Source organism: Urocitellus parryii, chromosome 14 (assembly GCF_045843805.1).
Source record: "Urocitellus parryii isolate mUroPar1 chromosome 14, mUroPar1.hap1, whole genome shotgun sequence".
Lineage (NCBI taxonomy): Eukaryota > Metazoa > Chordata > Mammalia > Rodentia > Sciuridae > Urocitellus > Urocitellus parryii.
This window is the reverse complement of record NC_135544.1, coordinates 10,002,021-10,026,658: the sequence shown is the minus strand read 5'-3', so window position 1 is coordinate 10,026,658 and position 24,638 is coordinate 10,002,021. Positions and strand designations below refer to the sequence as shown.

Genomic DNA, 24,638 nt, shown 5'->3' with positions numbered 1-24,638 from the left:
TGGGAAAAGCAACAAAGACATTATCTATTAAAAAGGCAAAATGTTGAGGCTCTTTGGTAGAGTGCTTGCCTAGCACGTGTGGGCACTGGGTTTGATCCCAAGTACTACATAAAAACAAACAAAATAAAGGTACTGCATCCATTTTTTTAGTATATATGCATATATTCTTAAAAAAAAATGTGGCAAAAATGGGGAAAAGTGACACCTCAGGAATGGAGCAAGTGGCCCCAATACAATGGAGTTAATTTCAGAGCCAGGAGACTGCTGGAGTCTTTCAACTGTGAAATGCTGTGTTTTCTAGAACCTAGCTTTTGTAATTTGAGTCCAAGGTTTGAAAAATCGAGATTTTTCTAGCCTAAATTTATAGGCAAACAGTTTAAGAGATTTAAAGCAGTGGTTTTCACAAAATTTCTTGCTCAGATACCTCCTAATTTTTAAAAAACCCATGCACCCCATTGTGTTTTTAAGTCTCACCTAAACAGTTTTCAGCACAAAAAAGTATCTTTAAATAATTAATAACAAATATCTTTAAGATAATTGTCTTTAAATAACTGCAGTGGATGCAATATATGGTATAGTCTAACTACTGATCTTTTTTTTTAAGAGAGAGAGAGAGAGAGAGAGAGAGAGAGAATGAATTTTATTTATTTTTTAGTTTTTTCGGCAGACACAACATCTTTGTTTTGTATGTGGTGCTGAGGATCGAACCTGGCCACACGCAAGCCAGGCGAGCGTGCTACCGCTTGAGCCACATCTCCAGCCCCTAACTACTGATCTTGTCTAATGCAATTTACTCTACAACTAAAAAAAAAAATACTAAAAAAACAAAAACAAAAAAAAAAAAAAAAAAACAACTCTGATTTTATATCTGGTGACCCATTTTAAAGCTACCCAAACAAGTTTTTCAGTGGTCAGAAATTTATATTATTCTTTCTTCTTTCTGAATTTGTATTCCACTCCACTTCCATCAAAAAATAACCCAGTGAAATATACTTATATGACTGAAAGTCTTTTAAAGGTTCCTTGTAAAATTTAAAAAATTTTTCCTTTGACCATAAGTCTCCTCATTTTAAATTTTTTCTTCATTGTTCTTGCTGCCTGCTTTGGTAAAATTTGAAGGAGGGACTTTCATACATTTGTAATAGATGAAGAACAAAATAACTCATATTGTAATCCCTCCACCTCTTTCTTAATTTTTTAAGCTACACATCAAATTTCTGGTCCAAATCATATAGGATGAGTTAAACTTAAATTGATCTATTAAATATGAATATATTTCTGTAACTATAGTTATGCTGAAATAAAGTTTAAAAAAGCATCTCATTGCAATCAGATAAACCTGATTTTTTTTGCTTCCAATTACTTCATATAGTCACAATGGATATTATTTATTGCTAGAATGAAATAAGTGTCAGCACCAATTTTGTTCCTGGTTTCTAAATTAATAAATCAATGATCAACCTTATTTACATACATAGAAACATAAAGCTAGAGAAAAGTTTTGTAATATAAATGTCTTTCAAATCTCTGAATCCTCTCCCAAGTTATGTGCCAAAAGATTCTATCATCAATACTTATCTATCAGCTGACAACTCAGATCCTATTTTGTTGAAAGCAATAAACTGGAAAACCACCTGACTTAAACAAATTATTATTCAGTTAGTAAAGCCAATTACTGTCTGAGAACCTACACCAATATTTCAAATCTTCCCTTTGGTGCCCTGGAAGTTTTTCACACTCTGTGGTGAACATCTAAGATTTAGAGTGGGAATTTTTTCTAAAAGGTAAAAATAAAAAAGGGTCATTGTGAGAATTCCCTTGTCTTCAGGGAACTTCCCAGATGATTTTAGGACATTAAGGATCTAAAAATTAGTTTTCTTAAAGATGAGTACTCAGACACCCACTAGAAAATGTCTATGAACTTCCTCCAGAGGATGCAAACTCTAGTCAAGGGACTATAGGTCTAACATTCTGGTGACAGGCACAGTCTTACCTGAGAACAAGTATCCAAAGCAAGAGACTGAGTTTCGTATTTCTTCACCTTACAGCCACTCCTGGAAAGAGAAAAAAGACCAACAGGACAGTTTGGAATCACAATGCCAACTTTCAAGGTATGAGATGGAGCAAAGCGCAGTGTGTGCAGAGAAAAGCAAAGCATACAGCACCACACAAATCATACACCTGAACGGTAGAGATGTAGAGACAGCTTTGCTGCCTCTGAATCTTCTCCAAAGAGACAGGGTGAGGAAAGAAAGACAGCTGGGTTCCTTCTCTGAAAAGACCACTTCTCTTGTTTCTGTGTGTTGTCAAACATCAGTACTCTGACCCCTACCATCTTTAATTGTACACCACCAAAATCCTTTTAGATGAGATAGCCTTGCAGCTAGACATTTGGTTCTTCTTGTCTTTACTCACTAGGCATTGACGCTTACCAGAAAAATCATCACGCTGGACGAGATTCTTTGAAAATTCTTTATTGCACTAAAAGCCAACAGAAGCCTCGTAAGACAGCTCCAGTCTAGACCTAGGTGCTTACAGAAAAGAACTGTGGTAAACAGGTATGAAAGTATTTTAATTAATTGTTATCATTCTTATTAAGGAGTAAGATAAAAGATGAACACCATGTACTACACAAAGTCCAGAACAGTGGAAAACTTGGGACCACCTGTTATTTTTAGACTAGCATATAATTTGTGATCACAGGACTAATTCAGATTCTGCTCTGTTTTAATGAACTGAAAAATATTAGTAAAAATACCACGCTGACCAATAAAAGAATTATTTATAACTTGCTTTTCTTTGGTGGGAAAAAAATTTTAAAACAAGCACATAAAGTAATACAATGTGCACAACCACTTTGTTCATGGTCTTCTTTCCCTAATGTCTAAGTGCTACCCCACTGCCACCAAACTTGAGTTGACTCAATAAAATTTATCAGTAAAATAATTACCTGCTCCAAGTCAGCAGCCTTATCCTATCAAAAAAAATCCAATTATTTACAACATTAAATAGCAGAGCAGTCTCTCAAACCACTGCTGTGATGATCCTAAGGCCAAGCCAGCTCTTGGTATTTAAAGCGCCACATGACGTGTGCCAAGCCGGGGGCGTAAGCTCTCGCACCTAAGGTGGGTAGGGCATCTCTACTCCTTTAGGTACATACAATTGCAATGCTAAGCTGACTTATGAAGTGGCAAATGAAATGCAAAATAATAATAATCAAAAGATCAAACTCAAAAATAGAAGCCAACATGCTATGGAAAGATAGTTGGAGCAGGAGTGGGAGAGGAAACTGCCAACAGTCCCAGGGACAAACAGAAACAACAGCAAAAGTACTTACAACAGAAAACAGAGAAATTTCACTTGCTCAGTAGTCCTGATGCACCAACAAAATTAGAGACAGGAAAGAGACAGACAGATGTAGAAAAAAATCATGTGAAGACTAGAATATTTATCTTATTCTGGTAAATGTAAAAGTTGCATAGTACTTTCTATGAGGTGAGATACAAATTAAAAATGACATCTTCATGAATGTTGGCACTAGTGAGTGAATGATCAATAGCACCTCATGTCTAATGGACTTAGAGAATGGTATACTGAGAAATGCCACATACTCAATTTATAGATGAGAAGTAAACTTTCCAAATATGTGTAAATGTTTAAAAACGATATTTCACTACTGAGCATGTTTATTCTAAACTGTCAAGTTATCCAGATCAAAGGCAAACAAAAATACAGTTGAAAAGATATCCAGATATCTCTACAATAGGTATCTATCACTAAGAAGCTGAAAATTATTTCACATAATTTATCTTATTTGGTCAGCAAAATTCCGCTCATATTCTGGTGTCTCCATTTTATAGAGGAATCCAGAAGCCAATCTTATGCATCTTTTTTTTTGGAGGGGGGGGCGAGTACAAGCATTGAACCCAGGGCACTTAACCACAGAGCCACATCCCCAGACCTTTTTTTTTTTTTATGTTTTATTTTGAGACTATGTCTCACTAAGCTGCTTAGGACCTTGATAAATTGCTGAGGCTGGCTCTGAACTCATGATTGTCCTACCTCAGCCTGCTGAGTTGCTGGGATTGCAGGAGTACACCACCATGCCCAGCTCTTGTACCTGTCTTTTTGAATGCCATGCAAAACTATCCACTAGATGCTACCACTAAATGTTATATTTCCAGTCTTTCCTACAAATGAAGGGCCCTGCTAACCAAAATCCTAGCATTAGAAAAGCTGGCTAGCACTGCTTTGTTGAAGAAAGAAAATGGGAGTTTTGATTGTACAAGAATTTTAAAAACATATATAAAATGTATATTAGATTGAGAAGTTCATTTAATGAAAACAGAATAGGAAGAAAAGGCTACCAAGGGAAGATAGTAGAACTCAAGGGAGGGTGGTTCCTGGTACTGAACATAAAGCATATAATAAAATTTCCCCTCTTTGGCCCAGATTTAGTCCCATTAACATGAGTGCACTGGCTATATACATACTTCAGTATGTAACTGAAAAGAAGGCTCCCAAGTAACTTCTTACGCAGAAGCTTCTCATATTTAGAGTAGGAAGTATCAAGGTGGCAACATGCCCAATACATGCCCCAAGTGTGATCTACACAGAGGTACCTAACCTTAAAAGCCACAAAAGTAAACTGTGTAGATACCCATCAATAATATTTTTCAATAATCATTTAACTGTTCATATGTAATCACAGAACAAATCCAGAGCTACTAATGGTATTTCATTCCTCTTAGATATGCTAGAGGGCTGCGGAAGAACTAACGTCTACCTTCCTCAACCTCTTCGATCTCGAAATGGATACCTGCTCTCTCTCTCTCTCTCTTTAATATTTATTTTTTAGTTGTAATTGGACACAATATCTTTATTTTATTTATTTATTTTTATGTGGCGCTAAGGATCAAACCCAGGGCCTTACATGTGCTAGGTGAGTGTTCTACCGCTGAGCCACAACCTAGCCCGATACCTGCTCTCTTTAAACCTCTGGATATATTTTCCTTTCCAGTGTAACTCACCACCTGGTGTTTTTCTTATAAGTCATAGTAATGCTGACAAGCATTTCTGCAACTTATCTCATGAAAACTACAAATATGGTATACTTCTCATACTCCCTTTTCACATTTCATCCTCCATTTTGTTAGTCCTTCTTTATGTCTAACTTTTAGTAAAATGCCACAGGGTTACAAAGGATTATAACTGTCACTTATTCAATTTAACTAGTGAGATAAGGTAATCGTATAACAAAGTTAAACTGAAGCTTGACATGGAATATCACTAGAGGAATCACTCCAGAGACTCCAAAGACATGCAAAAGTCCATCCAGGTATCCTCGGAGAAATGAGGAGGGTGGGAGGAGCACATGACAAAAGACTAATTTACTCAGATTTAACTGATCATTTAAAATATTCTTATCAGGGCCCCCTGGATAACTTCCTGGGCAGTAAAGCAAACAGCACCTACAGATATTTGCTAAGAAACTTACAAAAAGGCTATTTTCAAATCAGGACCTACATGACTGGGGTCTCTGCCTCTCCAAAGAAAGAAAAATGCCTGGTTGATATTTTTAAAAAATATTTATTTTTTAGTTTTCGGTGGACACAACATCTTTATTTTATTTTTATGTGGTGCTGAGGATCAAACCCAGCGCCCTGCGCATGCCAGGCGAGCACGCTACCACTTGAGCCACATCCCCAGCCTCTGGTTGATATTTTGATTGGACCGAAGTCTGCATGAATATCTCGTGGACCCTGAGTGCCTTACCCAGGATTGGCAGGGGCTGACTTCCTTAAACCTGTAGATCTATATGAACCCCTAGATAGTAGCCACTTTTCGGTATCCCTCTCTTGGGAACCTTCCCTCTTTGGGAACTCTGCTTTCTTCCTATTACTCTAATAAATCCTGTTACTTTGCTCTCAAAAAAAAAATTCTTATCAGAAATTTGCCTTTTTTGCTAATGAACCAGAAACTATATATAGAGACAAGAATTTTCACCAACATTTTATGGTAGTTTTCCAAAAAACAAAAATAAGTTTCTACTTTCTGTTTAAGTAAAAAGATTCCACAAGAACCATTTTGCAAGTAATTGACCTAGACAGGTATTTGTAGGCTTGGAATTCTTCCCAGCAAGGATTTCTGAAAACCATCAAATTTTTATCTGATTTAATCATAAAAAATATATAGGGAGAGGGGAGAGAAAGTTTAGCCAAATAAGCTGAGGATTTGGAAATAAGGTAGAAATCTACAAAGGAAATCTCTATAGAGTTTCTGATTCTACACAGGAGTTATGCAATATAGTAAAGATTGCAGCATAAAGTTATAAGCTTTGTGTCTCCCCCGCTGCATCTCAAAGATAAATGGTTCACCAAAAGCAGCTGGCTGCCAAACTCAAGAGATACACAAAACACAACACCCAGCACCCACTGTCACTCACGTTATTAAACGCGACTTTGCCTTCTTGGGTGACTCTAAGATGTCATTAACATGATTATCAGTGGTGGAACAAAAGTCGCTGTTTGTTAAAGTCGTAGTTGGTTTAAAGGGATCCGTGGATTCATCAAAGTTATCTGGGTCAAAGTGGTAGGAGCCCTTAGAGGAGAGGGGTGGGGAGTTCTGTAGAATGGAGTGGCTCCCAAAGGGATTAAAACTGGGGTGATCCCACTGACTAAGGTCTAGCTTAGAAGACACTTGGGAGAGAGGGGCGTCTCTGGCTGCTGGGTCTGCAGGCTGCTCTACACCTACTGGCTCACTGAGGCCATCTTTTGGTATCTTGGGAGTCAGTCTGTTACCCGGTTTCCTGCCAAGTTTCCTTGGAAGGCCTTTCCTGGCCTCTACATTCTCCATGTCTTCTGTGAAATCAAATTCAAGTTTGAGAGATGGACTCCTCGACTCTTCCTGCAACTCAACCTTGGAGTCATTGGTGTCACTATTGAGAGTGCCTGAAGTTTCGTTAACATCAGGGAGAGATTTCTGGCTTCCAGCATCTCCTAGCAAAGAAGGATGTGTGCTCTTATCCAATTCATTGGGATTGAATGGTGCCTTGGTGAGAAGTGCGCCTTCCATGACAGTTTCTGTTTCTGAGAACGCTCCCCCAGTTATTTTCTTCCTTAGGGAGATAGGTTTGGGCTTTCTCAGCTTGCTTCTGCTGGCCACAGGCTCTGGACAAGAGCTTTCAGCTTTCAAATCAGCCTCTGCAGAAGTATCAAGCGTAACCCCCATGCTGCCATCTGTCATTGCCTTGTCCTGGGTGGCTTCTGGAGCACAGGAGGGCGAAGCCTCACCTGAGACTAAGGTTACACAGCCATGGGCTGCTTTTTTTCCAAGAGCTGCAGAGATATCTATGGAATTCTTGGTTTCGATTGAAAATGGTCTCACTACTGAAATTTTGCTAACATCATGTTGAGGTTCTTCTTTGATATCCTTGACTGAGTGAGAATCAATGGCCAGATGTGGCTCTTCATTTGCTGAAGATCTAAGACCAGTCTCAGATGAACATTTTTTAACCACTTCTGCTACCAGGTGTTCATCAGCTTCTTGTGATTCTAAAACAAAACAAAACAAAAGTCATCTATTAAATATAATTCTGGCATTGGTAAATATTCTGTACTACCTGAATTCACATAGACAAATGGCAAGCTCTTTCTTCCCTCTTCACTTTTATTAAGCATCTCTAAAGTTCAGCCAGGATGGCGGTGCAGCCTGAAAAGAAACTACACTCTAAAATAACTTTTCTTATCCCAAATTACCTATGTGCATTATCCAAGTGATATGAGTAACAGTTATACCAAGAATACAGCCATTTAGAAGAAGGATAAGTAGAGCAAGGGTCTACTGCAATGCCTATTATGTGATGATAACATTTTATAGGTTAAAACTGGTTTGGAGGAATCTTCAGATACCAATAACCTAGTTGAAGGAAGGCAGGTCACTATGGGTATAGTTCACAGTTCCAGGATTACAATTTTATACAATAAGTAGAACTGAAACTTAGGACATTAAAAACACAAGTATTACCTATTCTACAGAACAGAATTAAATAGACTGTTTAAAAAGCAAATGAACAAAACAAAACACCAGCTCAAACATCCTAGGTGTTAAAACCAAAAGAACTAAATAAAAAAGCAAATTTGGAAAAGTAGATACAAAAATGGCTTTAAAAACAAATATCTCTTTCTTAACTAAAATGCAAACTTTAAAGCAATGTTATTTCTTCTTTAGGACTTCTATCTCTAGGCTAGGTCAGGAATTCTCTAGATCACTTGTGAAAAATAAGATTTTTCTTAATTTGGGTTTTACTAGAAAAAAATGAAGCATATATTAGAAAGTGTAAATGATGAAATATTTATAAAGCACAAACTAAGTGTTTTTCTGACTCATATATCTGAAGTAATAAGAGAATCAGTGAAAACATGATTTTAAAAAAGAAAACTCAAGAGATAGATGACCTGCTATTCCTACCTCCTAATCCTAATCCAGGATGAAAGATCTGAGCATTGCTGAAATTATTTTTTAAAGCATTCACACATCTTTTTCACAATTTCTCTTGGACTGCAAGTGGGTAGTGGCAAACAAATCATACTCCAGAGATGTTTTGAATGTTCTGAATATTTTGAAAATGTCCAAATTTAAGTTTTGTCTTAAAATATTTGTTTATTATTAATACTGTAATCTTAATAAACCCTTAATGCTTGATATCTGGGATTTGCTTTAACATATTTCAAAATAAATTTTTAAAGAAGGAAGTTAATATGGTAAAATCTTGATAGCTGTTATCTAGGGATGGGTATATAATAGGTTTTAACTATTTTATGTTGTATAGTATTGCAGTTTTCATAATTAAAAAAATTTAAACTAAATTGCATTACACATGAAGTTTTTTGGTTTTGGTTTTTTTGGTACTGGGAATTAAACCCAGGGCACTTTATTACTAAGCTACATCCTCAGTCCCTTTTGTTTTTTATTTTGAAGCAGAGTCTATCTAAATGGTTTAGGGTCTTGCTAAGTTGCTGAGGCTGGAACTGAACTTGAGGTCCTCCTGCCTCAGCCTCCTAAACTGGTGGGATTACAGGCATGCAATGCATGACCATACCCTGTGACTCAGATATCTGAAATAATAATAGAATATCAAAGAACATACATACTTCATGTATGCTCATTAAAACTTCATGAATGCGTACTATTACATACATGAAGTTTTAATGAAATTTAATTTTAATTTTTTAATGTTTATTTTTTAGTTTTAAGTGAGCACAACATCTTTATTTTACATTAATGTGGTGCTGAAGATTGAACTCAATGCCTCAAGCACGCTAGGTGAGCACTCTATCACTGAGTCACAACCCCAGCCCTGAGATTTCATTTTATAATTTACTTATTTATAATGATTGACTAGAAAGCTAGAGATTGAACCCAGGACACCACACATGCTAGGCAAGTGCTCTACCACTGAGCAACATTCCAATCTTCAACAACATTTTAAAGTGTGCTATTTCACCCAGGTGCTGATTCTATTATTTCTCTCCAGATACATGAACTGTTGTGAACATGCTACTATTGTTTACCTGTGTTGATAAGAGGAAAAGGAAGACAAACAATAATAAAAACATACTATCAGAAACCTAGGGCTGCAAGCAGGGTGGATGGCAGAATGGGGCATGACGATAATCCCAGCAGCTGGGGAGGCTAAGACAAGAGGATCACAAATTCAAGGCTAGCCTCAGCAATTTAGCAAGGTCCTTAGCAACTCAGTGAGACCCTGTCTCAATATAAAAATCGAAAGGGGTTGGGGATGTGACTCAGTGGTAAAGTACCCCTGGGTTCAATCCCTAGTATAAAAAAACTCCAAAACAAACAAAAGCAAACCTCAGGACTCTAAATATTTATGTGTGTCAAATATGTGTACCAGGTTCAGTTAAAAGAGCCTACTCAATTATATATAAAAGTCCCATTATTAATCACTGCAGCCAAGGATTATTGTTTGAAAACATCTGAGGTAATCTTCCTCACTTTTGCTTTTAAACATTTCCTTTGTCTCAATGACTATGGCATGTGTATTCACATTGTAATGCTCCGCTATTCCCAAATAAATGTCATTGTTTTTTAGAGAATCATTCTTTCAATTTAGACTGACAACATCAGTGACAAAAATAGTAAGTAAAACGCACTGAGGTTTGTATGAACCAGCCAATGGACTACTAAGAGCTCACCTGGATTATTTTATTGAATCTAGACAACAGCCCTTAATCAGTATGCAAACCAAAGTCTGTCCAAACCCCATGGCCTGGCCAACAAACCATATATGTATATTAAAGCATCTCTTGAGGGCCAGAACAAATACAGTAGTCCTGGTCTTCTCCCTGGATATGTTCTAAGACTCCCAGTGGATGCCTGAAACCACAGACAGTACCAAACCCCACAATTCAACATCTTTTTCATCTAATCTAAGCACTTATCACATAGTGTTGCTGTAGCTTTTGCACTTTAAGGTGTAACAGCAAAACTGGCACAAATGTATGTTTCTCTCTTCATAAGTTCACAAGAGATTTTTTTTAACCACAGATCTTAGCAACCTCAACTTAGAATTTTCTTTCTTATTAAGCAGAGAATTTTCACCGTTTCACTTAAAGGAGCACTTTAGCTGTTCTCTGGCATATACAAATTACCAGTATCTCCACTCTTATGTTTTGGGGCCATTATTAAGTAAAACAAGGGTAACCCGAACACAAGCACTCCAAGTATGAGAACCTAGACAGGAACCAAGTGATAAAAAAGGTAAGATCCATGTCAGGGCAACCAGAGTGGGATAGCTCAAAACTTCATCATACTATGCAGAATGGCACATAATTTAAAACTTATGAATTGTTTATTTCTGAAATCTGCCATTTAATATTTTTGTTCCATGGTTGACCACAGTAGGTGAAATTGTGGAAAGTAGAGACTACTGTAGTTTCCTATAATCTTCCTGATCACATGATATCTGGTATTGTGAATTCAGTTCAATTGAGTTTAGTTTTGAATTCCTCATCTTAAAAAAAATCATGAACAAATATGAAGGCCCTTAGATGAACATTAAGTCAAAATGGTTGTGTCTATTAACAACTAATCTAAGATATTTAGCCCAGAAAACAACAAACATTAATAGAGTCTTTGAATATTTTAAGGGTTACTTGAGGTAAAAGGGATTAGAATTATTGTCACATCAAAGACAAAATAAGCATTATGTGGACAACTGTTAAAATGAGCACCCTATCCCTTAGATATGGTAAAGAATGGTTTCCAGTAAGGCCAATTCAGTGCCCCTAAGGTTTTTTCTAATTCTTTGCTTCTGTATTCCTTCTGGAAATGTATGAAGAGCCATGACTCAACCACAGAGAATGTTTGGATTAGTGGTCAGAGGATCTGAGCAATAGTACTGGTTTTTTTGTTAAATAGTCTGGGGACTTTTTCAAGTCACTTTAGCAATCTGGGCTTCAGTTTCCTATTGATAAAAAGAAGGGACCTGAGGGTCCTTTTATAGTCTCAAGACTCTAAATATTTAAAAGTTTTATAACAATTAAATGGTGAGACTCTACATTATAATCTGTATTCATGTTTTCTGGATGGTTCACCTGCCCTTTTCATTCATGGATTCACTGGGTAATTTAACAAATATGTGAGTTTGTGTGTGTGTGAATTGAGATCTATCCTAAGCACTGGCAATACAATAGCAAGCAAAACCAGTGAGGTCGCTCTTCTTATGGAAAGACAGACACTGATTAAATGATAACTGAATTAGCAAGGTGTGGTGGCACAAACCCAAAATCCCAGCGACATGGGAGGCTCAGGCAGGAGGAATACAAATTCAAGGTCAGCTTTAGCAACTTAACAAAATCCTGCCTCAAAATAAAAAATTTTAAAAGGGGTGGGGGCATAGCTTGGTGGCAGGCAATGTCCTAGGTTAAATTCCCAGAGGCTGGAAAAAATATAAAAAGCCATCATGCTTGCAGAGTCCTATAGGCCATTTCAAGAATTTTGCTTTATCTTAAGAACAAAAGGCCACAAAGAGTTTTAAGCAACAGGAATACAGTCAGATTTATATTTTAAACAGCTCACTCCAGTTGCAGTGTGAAAAAGGGTTAGAAGAGGGTCAAAATGGAAGTAAAACTGTTATTTTGGAGCCTTCAATGAGGGTGGTACTAATGCTCCTGGGTTCAATCTACAGTACTGCAATTAGAAACAAAAACAAAAACAAACCCTAAACCTTAAGCAACAAATTAAAAAGAGAAAAAAGTTGTGTGGGGGTGTAGGACGGTGACAGCAAGTATAGCAAAATCCTGATCACTACGGGGAAAAATGAACCTCTTAAAAGTTTTTCTCTCCCTTTATCCTCTCCCTGTCATGATTCCTAAACATTTACCACCATTCTCCCTCACAGGATGCCTTAATAATCAAGACCACTGCATTCTTTCCCTTTAGGCTTAAGAAAACTTAAGAGTAAAGGCCAACTCCGAAGTCAGGATAAGTAGAGTGCTACCAAAACTCAGATCTCAGGAGCTGAGCAGTCTTTTTTCCTTCCTTCTAGATTCCATTATTCAATCACTTATTGGGGTTCTTTTTCTCTTTTTATCCAAACTCCTTCACCATCAATCCCATACCTCCCAAAGAAGGAAATCTATGAGAATCTTCTTCCACTCAACTCTCTCCTAGCCTTTAATTTCTGTCCTAATCTCCATGGGAAAAAAGGGGGGAGGGCAAAGTTTCTAGCCTCTAACCTCTCCTTTAAGATCCTCCTTCCTCTTTTTCCCTCTCCTGCTTTTACTTAACTGAGAACCTGAAACTCTAGAAACGGAGGCCACAGGGGCAGGGGAGGCAGCCTGAGAGCTGGGGAGGAAGGAGGAATTGAAAAAGGAGGAAACATCTCAGTATAAGGCAAAGGTTGTAACCCCTCCCTGCCCCAGTACCTGCCTTGGACAACTGTGACTCTACTGATTAAGGAAAGGGCCCAGGCCCTCCCCATTCCTAAACTCCCACCTGCCTTCCTAGCTCTATAGCCAAGAGGATAGTACCAGATATAGAAATAGACCAAAGGGCTTTGTGTGAAACAGCTTCAGCCACACATACTGTTCTTACTGTTATCTGTGTTCTCATATCCAGCGGTCAAGTGGCTGGGGATTGAGAGATTTATGCAATGTTTGGGTGGGTGTCACGGAAGCTGTATCTGCTACATCATAAAACATGCTGCCCTGCCTTAGAGGAATGGGGAAGAAAAACAGACACCCCTCATCTGGCTCCAGTCCCCAGCCTGAGCAGACAGCTGGGGAGCTCTGCCAAAAAGACACCCTGCTCTGTCATTTCTCGACCAACTTGGTGCAGATGCCCAGTCCTACATGTAAGTCCTAGAGACCCTCACCTCAGTTCAATGTCTTGTCACCAAAAAGAAGTACGGAGGAAGTGGGTAGGAGAAGATTGCTCATTTAATTAAACCAGTTTGGGGAGCTGTGAGAACATAAATTAACCACACAATTTAAAAAGGAATGTTTGGGAAAGATTTTATTTGCCTTCACATCAGCAAGTGTCCTGGAACCCACTGACCCATACACCTAGCTCTGCTCTAGAGCAGAAACTAAACTTCTTGCATCACACGACAAGTAACTTTTAATAAAGAGTAAAATACACAAATTCTCAAGAGGCTCCAGTTCCTCCATCCTCCACAATTCACAGTTCTAGCCATAGCTATCAGTCCTTACTCTTCATCTGAAAGTAGTTATGTCACTAACCTACCTCTGTCTATGCCATTTTCATAAAAATCATGTAGTCCCTAAAAACCTTCTTCCAGAGTGCTGGAAACCTCCCTCCCAGAATGCATTTGATGAGTTTGGTTCTGACAAGCTCAGCACTGCTGGGAGGCTTGGTGAACACAGCCTGTTAGAGATTAGGTCTGGAGATAGATTCAGAGCAAACAGAGGAAATCCAAAAATAGACCAACGCTTCCACTTCTGCTGCTGTTAATGAAACTCTTCCTTTCAATAATCAGCCTTTTCCAAACCTAAGGTTGTGTGAATTGCCCACGTGCTCTTCAGCAGCAGATGCCTCTGATGCTTATTCAGGATAAAAAGACTATTTTCATGTAATGAGAGTTCTCTTCTCCCTTTTATAGTATTTTTAAAAGAAAAGGCATGGAATAGCAAGATTTTAAGAATTTAGGTAAAAAGCTTAACATTCTAGATTATATATGCTGAAAATATACTCGGTTAAAATACAAGTTTATGAAAAGCCTTGAAGTCTTAGAAAAGGGGGAATTTCATTAACTCAAAATATTTTTGAAACTCAGAAGTTTTCAATTAATCAACATTAAGAACCTACTTCGTTAGGTGCTTTTAGATACATAATCACATTTAAGAAAAGGTAAAAGCAACCACTTGGAAAACAACGTCCTTCATATAATCCCTGAGACTATAATGTGCAAACACTTCAGATGAGGCATGTTCTCAAATATGGTTTGATTTTTCCCTCCCAGATTTTAGCTCTATGCTGAAATACTGCCTGTCAGCTCCCTTTAGATTTGTCCATTCCATCATTTCCTCTCCTTTAGCTACATATGACCCTTTTTATGGGTTTCTAAACATCTGCTATGACAAATGAGAAAGCTGCCAAAATCTGGACAAGCCTCCTGAATCTCAAAGACATACACACACTGGGACTTTTTCCAGCCTTGAAACGCACAAACAGTATCTCACATCCAACTGACTGCAGGATGGGGGGTGGCCACCAGAAAGATCAAACACAAACATATGATTAGAAGGAGGAACTAATCCACTGCGGATATTAAAGGACCATTCAACTGTAATAAAAATTATGTGAATATGATCTATCTCTCTCAAAACATCTGAATAGGCATCTCAGTTATCAGATCATCTGTCATGGTACTGCGGTGCTTGTGCTCAAATTAACACTCATTTTACTTAATAATGGCCGCAAATAGTAAGAATAATGATGCTGGCAGTCTGGATATGCCAAAGAGAGGTCATGGAGTATTCCTTTAAGTGAAAAGGTGAAAGTTCTCACTTAATGAGGAAAAAATAAAAATTATATGCCAAGGTTGCTATTATCTACAGTAAGAATGAATCTTTTATTCATGAAATTATGAAGGAAATTTGGACTAGATTTGCTGCCCAGTGAATCTTGGGTAACTGAAGCCAGAGATAAGGGGGAATTATATTATCGGCCCCACCTCTTCTTCTCCCAAGACCAAAGGGTAGAATTTATTCATACATGTACATACAATGGAACCTAGCTGAGCACAGGCAGGGAGGTCATAGCTCACCATGCTAAAGAGGTCCCCCAATCCATTCTAGAACCATCTTCATTAATCTTATTTCTCTTCATTCATAGGATGAACCCGAAAAGCCCAAGTGAGATCATAAAACAAGAAAGAAGGGTATCAGGGTGGAGGTTCAATGTTTAGGGGATGACAGAGTCAAGTACACTGCTCTTTATCATCATATCCACTGAGGGGCAGGCATCTGAAAAAACAGGATGGAAGCAGAGGACTAGTCACTAGGAATAAGCCCCTAGTGCCATGCTTCTGGGCACCCAGAAGATAAGGAATGCATATGACAATGCAGGCCAGATATCTCCAACAGTTGGAACTATTCATACATCATAACTCTGTTCTGATCTCACTTGAGAAGTTGATTTCAACCTTCATACAATCCCTGAGACTATAATGTGACAACTATAAAACACAACTGCTAACAACTATAGAAAGGACCCTAGGAACCAAGCCACAGGCCTAGATTTCTGAACTCAGGCCCAAAGGCCTTCTCTGCTACTGAAGGCCATATAAAAGATATGCAATTCGAGTAGAAGAGATTAGTACTGATAGTGAAATTTTTACAAATACATAAAAGCAATTGACTATATCACAGTAAAAAGAAATTCTACATAAAGGGCCAAGCCAGATGTTCAATGTCAGCACTCTGTAATTCGTTTTAACTGGACCTAGAGCCCTAAAATCAAATCACAGAATACTTTTTAAGATAACCATGAACCCACTGCTAATGGTCATGCACACTGTGCTAATGCTCTGGCACAAATGAACCACAAAGTAAGTGCATGGGCTTATAAACATTTTGAACCAAAAGCTACACTCAGAGCCCCTTTGGATAATAGGCAAGTGCTGAATTGTGAGGTGATAACTATCATCTTCTCATGTGATTGCCACCTCATGGAGCAAACATGTTTTTACACAAAAACACTACCAGTGCTGGACTTCTGATTCTAAAGTGGTCACTTCCTGCATCACCAACTTCCCTTTCTTTTAATGAGTTACTTCCTTTTTTGCATTGGCCTTATATTTAGAAAAGTAATACATATACCTAAAAGCATTATATAAAATAATGCTTTATATTTGAAAGCCCACTCGATTGTATTTCAAAGAAACTTTATCATAGATTTAGAAGCAAGATGGGTTGGATGAATGAATACAATGTTATCTAAGGGATGCAGACTACCGGACAAGGTAGGAAATCAATGACTGGAGCAAGCTCAGCATTTTCTCAGGAAAAAAAAAAGGAAACAGTGGCACTCAGTGCCAGTTAGAAACTGAATGGATCAGAGCCTAGGATGAGAGCATGAGTGCCTTTTGACCCTAGTATTATAGGATCTATGTTCTGCTACCTTTCAACAAATAGGAAAGATCAAAAACTCATTTTTTTAATTCTCCTTTCAATACAACCTTGGTTCATATTCATTTGGTAACAATGGCAACAGTATCTTTTTTTGAAATGCCACTCATAGAAGAGGAGCACAGCACAAGTGTTAAATTTCATAAATTGTAGAGTGGTAACACTGGTCTACTTTTTCTTAAATATTTACTTTTTTAAAAAATTATAGGTGGACACAATACCTTTATTTTTTTTAATATGATGAGCTGAGGATCGAACCCAGTGCTTCACGCATGCTAGGCAAGCACTCTACCATTGAGCTACAACCCCAGCCCCACACTGGTCTACTTTTGAGGCTGAGTGTGAAAAATGAAAATAAATTTTTTTTAAATAACTGAAATTTGTTCTAGTGAAATCAAGCTGTTTTTCTAAAATTAAGAATTTGGAACAAACTAATTTACATTTACCCAGAATTCAAAGCACTTTCAAAAACATTACCTAATCTGATCCTCAAATCGACTCTATGCAAAAGCCATGTAGGGCTTTACTCATTCCATTTAAAAATAAGAAAATGACACATACATAACTATGTTAACAAATCAGACAACTTAGATAAATTCTTAGAAAAACAAACTACTGGGGCTGGGGATGTGGCTCAAGCGGTAGCGCGCTCACCTGGCATGCGTGCGGCCCGGGTTCGATTCTCAGCACCACATACAAACAAAGATGTTGTGTCCGCCAATAACTAAAAAATAAATATTAAAATTCTCTCTCTCTCTCTCTCTCTCTCTCTCCCTCTCTCACTCTCTCTTAAAAAAATATAAAAAAAAAAGAAAGAAAAACAAACTACTGAATCTGAGTCAATCTGAAATAGAAAATCTGAATTAATCTAAAACAAGTTGACAGTAAACTGATAAAGACCATAAGTTCACCAGATTGGTGAATTCTACCAAATATTTAAATAATTAAATTCTTTTCAAATAATAATGGAGGAGGAAACATTTTCCAACTCATTCTATAAGTCCAATATTACCCTGACGACAAAACAAAAAGGGACATCACAAAGAAAACAATGGCAACAAAACGACAAAAAAACTATAGATCAATTAATTATTTCTTGCTGAATATTGATGAAAAATTCCTCCACAAAATACTAACCAAATACAGAGGCACACAGAAAAGATGATATTATCACAGGAATGCAAGGTTGGCTTACCATCTGAAAATCAATTAATGTACTATACCCTGTCAATAGAATAGTGGACAAAACCCACATGATCCTATCAAATACACATAAAAGCATTTGACAAATCCAACACCTTTTCATGATAAAAACACTTAACAAACTAGGAATAGAAGAGAACTTCCTCAACTTGATAAAGGACATCTATGAAAACCCCACCACTAATATGACACTTAATGGTAAAAGACTGAATATTTTCACTCTAAGGTCAAGAACAGGATAAGAATGTTAGCCCTTGCACTTCTACTTTTAAAAGTCCCAGAAGTTCTTGCCAAGGCAATTAGGCAAGAAAAAGATATAATAAAAGGTCTCATAATCACAAAGAAAGTAAATCTGTCTCTATTTTCTGATGACATAATCTTGTAGAAGCATTCCTAAGAAATCTACCAAATAAAACCTAAATAGTAAATGAATCCAAGGCTGCAGGATATAAGTTCAATATGTGAAAATTAGTTGTGTATCTATATATCCATAAAGAAAAATTTTAAAAAGAAATTTCATTTATAATAACATTAAAAAGAATACTTAGGAATATATTTAACAAAAATTGTGTCTAAAAGCTATGAAACATTGTTTGAAGAAATTAAAACATAAATGAATAGAAAAGACATCCCATGTTTGTGGATTGTTAAAACGTAATAGTGTTAAAATGGCACTACTTCTCAAATTTATCTATAGATTAAAATAATTCCCTATCAAAATTCCTGCTGGCTTAATTGCAAAAATTAACAAATTGATCTAATAGTTACAACAAAATACAATAGCTAAAGCAATCTTGGGGAAACAAACAAACAAAAAGAACAAAGTTTGAGGATACATACTTCCTGATTCCAAAACTTACTAAAAAGCTAGTTGAGATAGTATGGTACCAGCAATGAGAGTCATAGGTAAACCAAAGAGAATTCAGAGTTTAGAAATCAACCCTTAAAACTATGGTCAATTGTTTGTTGTTGTTGTTGTTTTGTGGTGCTGGGGATTGAACCCAGGGCCTTGTACATGTGAGGCAAGCACTCTACCAACTAAGCTATATCCCCAATTGCCCCTGGTCAATTGATTTTTGACAAGGGAGCAAAGTTAATTCAATGAGGACAAGTTTCAACAAATGGTTCTGGGACAACTGGATTTCTATATACAGAAGAACGAAGCTGAACTACTTTCTTACCTAAATACAAAATTAACTCAAAATGGATCACAGAACTAAATGTGCTCAAACTATAAAACTGTAAGAAGAAAAAAAAAGAATAGGAGTAAATCTTTGTGACTGTGAATTAGTCAAAATCTTCTTAAATTTGACACCTAAGCCACAAAAAACAAAAAACAAAAAAATTGGGCTTCATCAATATTAAAAACTTTTGCACTTCAAATACTACCATCAAGAAAGTGAAAAGATAACCTAAAGACTGGGAGAAATATTTACAATCAAATATCTGATAAGAGATTTGTATCTAGAAAACAAAGTATTCTTACAACTGAATATTAAAAAGATAAATGACCCAATTAAAAAGTGAAGACTCTGAATAGGGATTTCTCTAGAGAATACATAAGACCATCCAGGGCTAACCAAAGGGAAGGATGGATGCACCATTGTGTCCACACCATTCCAGGACAGCTCTTTCCATCAGGCAGGAAAGGTCCCCACTCAAGTCCTCATGCACATCACTGAAGAGAATCTCTCTCTCAGTTTGTATTTCGGATCTCCACCAAGGGACTTTCTGGCCATGCCCTGGTCATGTCCCTGAGACAAGGGCTGTGCCAGGGTGTTCTGAACATCCAGAAGAAGCCTGGGGTCAGTGTCTACCATGGGACCATGGGTTGTGGGGAAACACATAGAAAAACAATTCCATGGGAGCATGTTGGGTAAAATCAGGATGCTGCATGAATAAAATACTGTCACTATGTCCATTGTTTGGGGCCAAAAAAAAAAAAAAATCCAGGGCTGAGAATGTGTCTCAGTGGTAGAATGCTTGCTTATTAGCATGTACAAGGGTGTGGGTTCAATTCCGAGTATCACAAAAACAAATAAATATGTTCAACATCATTAGCCATCAGGAAAATGCAAATCAAACTCACAATGAGATACCACTTCATATCTACTAGAATAACTATCATTAAATAAATAATATTCAGCAATAATAATGAGAAATGAGGTGCTTGCTATAATATAGTCGAAAAAAGTACTGTAAAGGGCTGGGGATATAGCTTAGTTGGTAGAATGGATGAAGTTGCACATAATGTATGATTCTAGTTATATGAAATGTCCAGAATAAACAAATCTCTTGAGACACAAAACAGATTATCCTAGAAGTGTGGGGTGGAATGGGAGAGAAATAGTATATGACTGCCTATAAGTATAATGGGTACAGGGCTTCTTTTGGGAGTGATAAAACATTATAAAAATTAGACTGGGGTGATACTTGCACAACTCTGTGTAGATACTAAAACCACTTAACTGTGCACCTTTTAAACAAGTGAAATGTATGACATGTGAACTCTATAAAACTGGTTAAAACAAAAACAAAATGGAGGCTCAGACCCTACAGTAAAAGATCAGAGCAGTGTCCTGTGATTCCTAATATAGCATTCTTCTATACCACAGACTTAACATTTCAGAAAATGCTTTAAGGAGTCCTCTTCTGTGTATCATTTTTAGGGACACATACTTGAAAGAGGTAACAGATCTCACTATCACATCCATTTGGATTTTGAATTTCTCTTGAGGAAGTCTACAGTGTGCTAGATAAGTTCTATTTACAGAAAGAGGTAGAAAAAAATGACATCACCCCTCTTCTACAACAGATATAACCAAGCATATGAAACACCCTAGAAATATAACAATTGTCAAGATCCAAAATCTTTAGTTTTTGTTTTATTTTGGGGGTAGGAAGACAACTGACTTCTTTCAAGTCCTCCCTCACACATTCCGTTTTTCACTGTTAAAACTTCTTGGAAAGTCAAGAGGAATGGGAAAAGGAACCCACCTAGCTTCTTCTAGACCCTGAAATCCATAAGGGACTTATTCCCTATCTCCCCTTTTGCATTCCCCAAACAGAAACCGAGTATACCAGAGTTGATGCTCAATCAGGGTCCACTGTGAAGCAAACAACTGATACATAAAGGGGTATATCCTTCTTACTTAATTATCTTTTTTATACAGAAAAAACCTATATAAGTACTGAGTGATGAAGCTGCTCAGCTCTATATCAATAGCTGTGTATAGGATTAACATTTGTTGTTCTTCATTTGATGACCTTTTGCTTTTGTAGGCCCTATGAAGGTCCCATGCAGCCTTAGTCTTGCCCTCCTGCCCACCCTTTCCCATGCTGAATCAAGAGCTGCAGGAGAGAAAACAAGTTGATTCTAGCAGGCCCCACCCGCTTCTGCTCAAGTAGTTTGATCTGAGAAGACTGTTAATAAGATACCCATTAGCATTTAGGCAAGAGTCCAAAATTTGAGTTCCCCCCAGTTTCATGTCTTTGAGTTTCCAGTCCCTCTGATTCCCTTGAAGTTGAAATGTATTTTGTGTATCTGTATTCTCAGTCACTTAGCCAAGGCTGTCAGCCTTAAAATGGAAGAAGTAGATACAATGTATTGTCCACAGACTAATCTGACTAACTATATGAGAAGGCCTTTTAACCACTGGGACCCCAGGCCACTCAGAAGCATGGAGTCGGGGACAAGAGTACCAAGTCAATTAGTCAAGGCAGGACATCCTCTTAGCCATGCTGTAATTGAAGCTGTCTAACCACCCAAAGCAGAACACCCACCACACATACTCTGATTGAACCAAGACAACTAACTATTCAAACCTCTTCATTCCAACCCTCTAAAAAAAAAAAAAAAAAATTGCCCAGGTGCTGAGGGAGGGCAAGTTTATCAACTTTTTCTTGAGTTTTCTGAGATAGGGCATCAGCTGCTATGTTGTTTTCCTGAGATAAGCTCCTAATTCCAGGGAGAGATTCATTCTAAGACCTAAAACTTAACTTGTAGGTAAAGAATAGTCTAGAAATCCACTTGATAAGATGAAAAAGGTTGTGCTAAGGATGAAAAAAAAAACACTTAAATTTTCCAAAAATAGCACCTTATGCGGTTAAATTTGAAAAGAAACTGAGGAATTGATAGCTTAATGGTAGAGCACGTGCTTATCATTCACAAGGCCCAGAGTTCAACTCTCAACGCCAACTAAATAAAATAAAGAGACTCAAAACTCTATCCTCTGAAGGCCAGAATTATATAGTCAGAGGGTGGGGCCTGTTAGAAAGTGTCTGTCTCCCAGGAAGCCTAAGTGTATTAATGTCTTCTCACTTATGAGATGCCCACTGGTTCTGGAACCATCTGGATTTGTTTGAGGTTACATTTCATACAGATTAGAAATCATCTACCACATACCAAAATCTGAGGGCTCTTTCTATAGGACTTCTTCATCTCTAAAGTATTTCAGCAGGAAGAGCAAGGGGAGAAAGTGCATGTGTTAACAGATGGGACTTCTTTGCAGAGATATGAAATTGTGTAACTTCAGTCTGTTGCTGCCAAACAACCATAATGTGCAATCTCTTCAAAAATAATTACTGGAGAATTCAAAATACCAACTGCCTCTCTCACAAAGTAGCAACCACCCACACAGCTGGGAAGCTGATGCTAGATAAAGAAAAAGAGGGACAAATGTTCAGCAAGAGAGGAGCTTCCAGACAAAGCAATAGCAGCCAGTACAGAGTGGGTGCATAGATATTTCTACAGCAGGCTGACACTGGCTGAGGACTACATCACCTCACCTGCCACTCTGTTCCTCCACTCCAGAAAACAAGGCAATACGAAGAGTTCAGGAAGGCAGTGAAGAGGCCCCAAAAGAAGCAAGCAATGGGAAAACATTTGCAGTCTGTGAAATTATATCCTTTGGTATAAGTGTTTTAAAAAGCAGAAAAGGGCCTTGTAGCCTTCAAGATGGTCCCCAATGAGTCTTACCTTGTGGTATTCACACCCTTAAGACTGATGTATGTCATCAAAAGGATACCGTGGAAACTTATCTCAAGAAAATAGCATATGAACCACTTACTGAAGCTAAGTCAACAAAAGACACTGCAGCTTTTAACTTGCTTACTCTTGAAACACTGAATCTTGGGGGAGCCAGTTGCCATAAAGTAAGGACAATGGAGCAACCACGTGGAAGGAATCAAATAATGAGCAACTGAGCCTCCTACCAACAGCCAGCACTAACTGGCCAGGCAAATGAGTGACCTGGATTAGAAGATACTCTAGCCCCAGTGTAGTTTTCAAATGACTATATCCGGGAAAAATCTTGACTGCATTCTCACAGGTAACCTGAACTAGATCACCCAGGTAAGCTGCTGACAAATTCCTTACCTATTAAAACTATGGTAGATAAATGTTTGCTGTTTTAAGCTAAGTTTTGGAATAATTAGTTATACAGTAGCAATGCAGAACCCTTAAAAATTCCTTGTGGAACTAGGAATGGAGCCCTGTAGTATAGTACTTGCCTAGTATGTTTGACGTCCTGGGTTTGATCCCCAGCACTAAAACCAAACCAACCATCCTCTTTCTACCCACAAACAGGTGCAGAGTCCCAGAAGGCTGCAACATGCCTGCTTCTTCTCTTCCATATATAAGTCAAGGGAAAAGGAAAAGCAAAAGATATTAATGAATTTGTCCATTGTTCTTTACTTCTGATAGCTGAAGCTAAGCATTAAGGAAGCAAAATGTTTTCAATGAAACTTCACTGCTCGGGGCTGGGGATATGGCTCCAGCGGTAGCGCGCTCTCCTGGCATGCGTGCGGCCCGGGTTCAATCCTCAGCATCATGTACCAACAAAGATGTTGTGTCTGCCGAGAACTAAAAAAAAATAAATATTAAAAATTCTCTCTCTCTCTCTCTCTCCCCCTCCCTCTCTCACTCTCTCTTAAAAAAAAAAAAAAAAGAAAAGAAACTTCACTGCTTACCCAGTGATGTTTTTGTTTCTAACTATTAATCTGTACATAAATTGTGCTGCAAAATTCCAAACTTTTGATGTTCAAAATTTTCCTAAAACAAATCAGATATCGTGTATGCCAAATTAACACATGTGGAAGATGTATATCCTGATTTTTTTTAACTATCATTTAAAGAGGATGATTTCCCTGTCACACATTATATTCTGGCAACATTTTAAGAACCTTTATTTCCTCTAAGCCTTCTCTTCAGATAGTGAAGAGAGAGACTCACAGTATTCTCTGGAGAGAAAAGCTGTATAATATGTTCCAAAGAGCCCAGGATGTGATGTCAATAAAAGCAGAATTCAAGACCCAGATCCACTACTGGGAGTAAAAATCATGGCCCTCATAGCCCAGTCTGTGAAGTGGAAATCACATGTGCCCTATTTCATTGTATCATTGCTGTAACTAAGTAAGATGCTGTAGGCAAAAATTATTTGCTTCCAATACATCCAACAACTTACAACTGAAATAGAAAGTTAGTAGTCTACTAGATGGTAATCTTAAAATGGGACCTTTGCTATATTTCCAGCAATGACATAAGAAAGAGGCTACTTGGACTGCTAGGAAGAGTGTTTGTATCTGTCAACAGAACTTTCAAGGTACATTTTGCATTTGTGAATTTAAAAAATACTCCAAGCCAGGCATGGTGATACACAGCTATCTACCCAGCTTCTCAGGAGGCCGAGGCAGGAGGATGGAGAGTTTGAGGTTGGCTTGGACAATACAGTGAGAACCTGTCCCAAAACAATAAATAAG

General features: G+C 37.6%; 1 protein-coding gene and 1 long non-coding RNA gene across 14 annotated transcripts in view; one reads left to right on the top strand and one right to left on the bottom strand.

Annotated features, from left to right (window-relative positions):
* LOC113193907 (uncharacterized) overlaps nucleotides 1–23,724 on the top strand; it is a 106,497-nt gene extending 82,773 nt beyond the window's left edge. For 4 of the 6 annotated variants that reach the window (XR_003302202.2, XR_013342398.1, XR_013342395.1 and 1 more), the window contains 4 exons: nucleotides 2,049–2,111; nucleotides 2,419–2,558; nucleotides 22,693–23,232; nucleotides 23,467–23,724. This is a non-coding gene — a long non-coding RNA (uncharacterized LOC113193907). Of the gene's footprint in view, nucleotides 1–2,048; nucleotides 2,112–2,418; nucleotides 2,559–4,751; nucleotides 6,438–22,692; nucleotides 23,233–23,466 lie in introns of those variants that run through there. The other 2 variants (XR_003302203.2, XR_013342397.1) reach the window with 2 other exon arrangements.
* The window catches only part of Tacc1 (transforming acidic coiled-coil containing protein 1), a 112,348-nt gene that overhangs the window by 25,014 nt on the left and 62,696 nt on the right, over nucleotides 1–24,638 (bottom strand). For 4 of the 8 annotated variants that reach the window (XM_026404719.2, XM_026404715.2, XM_026404716.2 and 1 more), the window contains 2 exons: nucleotides 6,446–7,553; nucleotides 1,994–2,054 (listed from right to left, as the gene is read on the bottom strand). In XM_026404719.2, the coding sequence (XP_026260504.1) occupies nucleotides 1,994–2,054; nucleotides 6,446–7,245 (861 nt within the window). In that variant the 5' untranslated portion in view covers nucleotides 7,246–7,553. Of the gene's footprint in view, nucleotides 1–1,993; nucleotides 2,055–3,337; nucleotides 3,374–6,445; nucleotides 7,554–24,638 lie in introns of all 8 variants that reach the window. The other 4 variants (XM_077792449.1, XM_077792450.1, XM_026404722.2 and 1 more) reach the window with 2 other exon arrangements.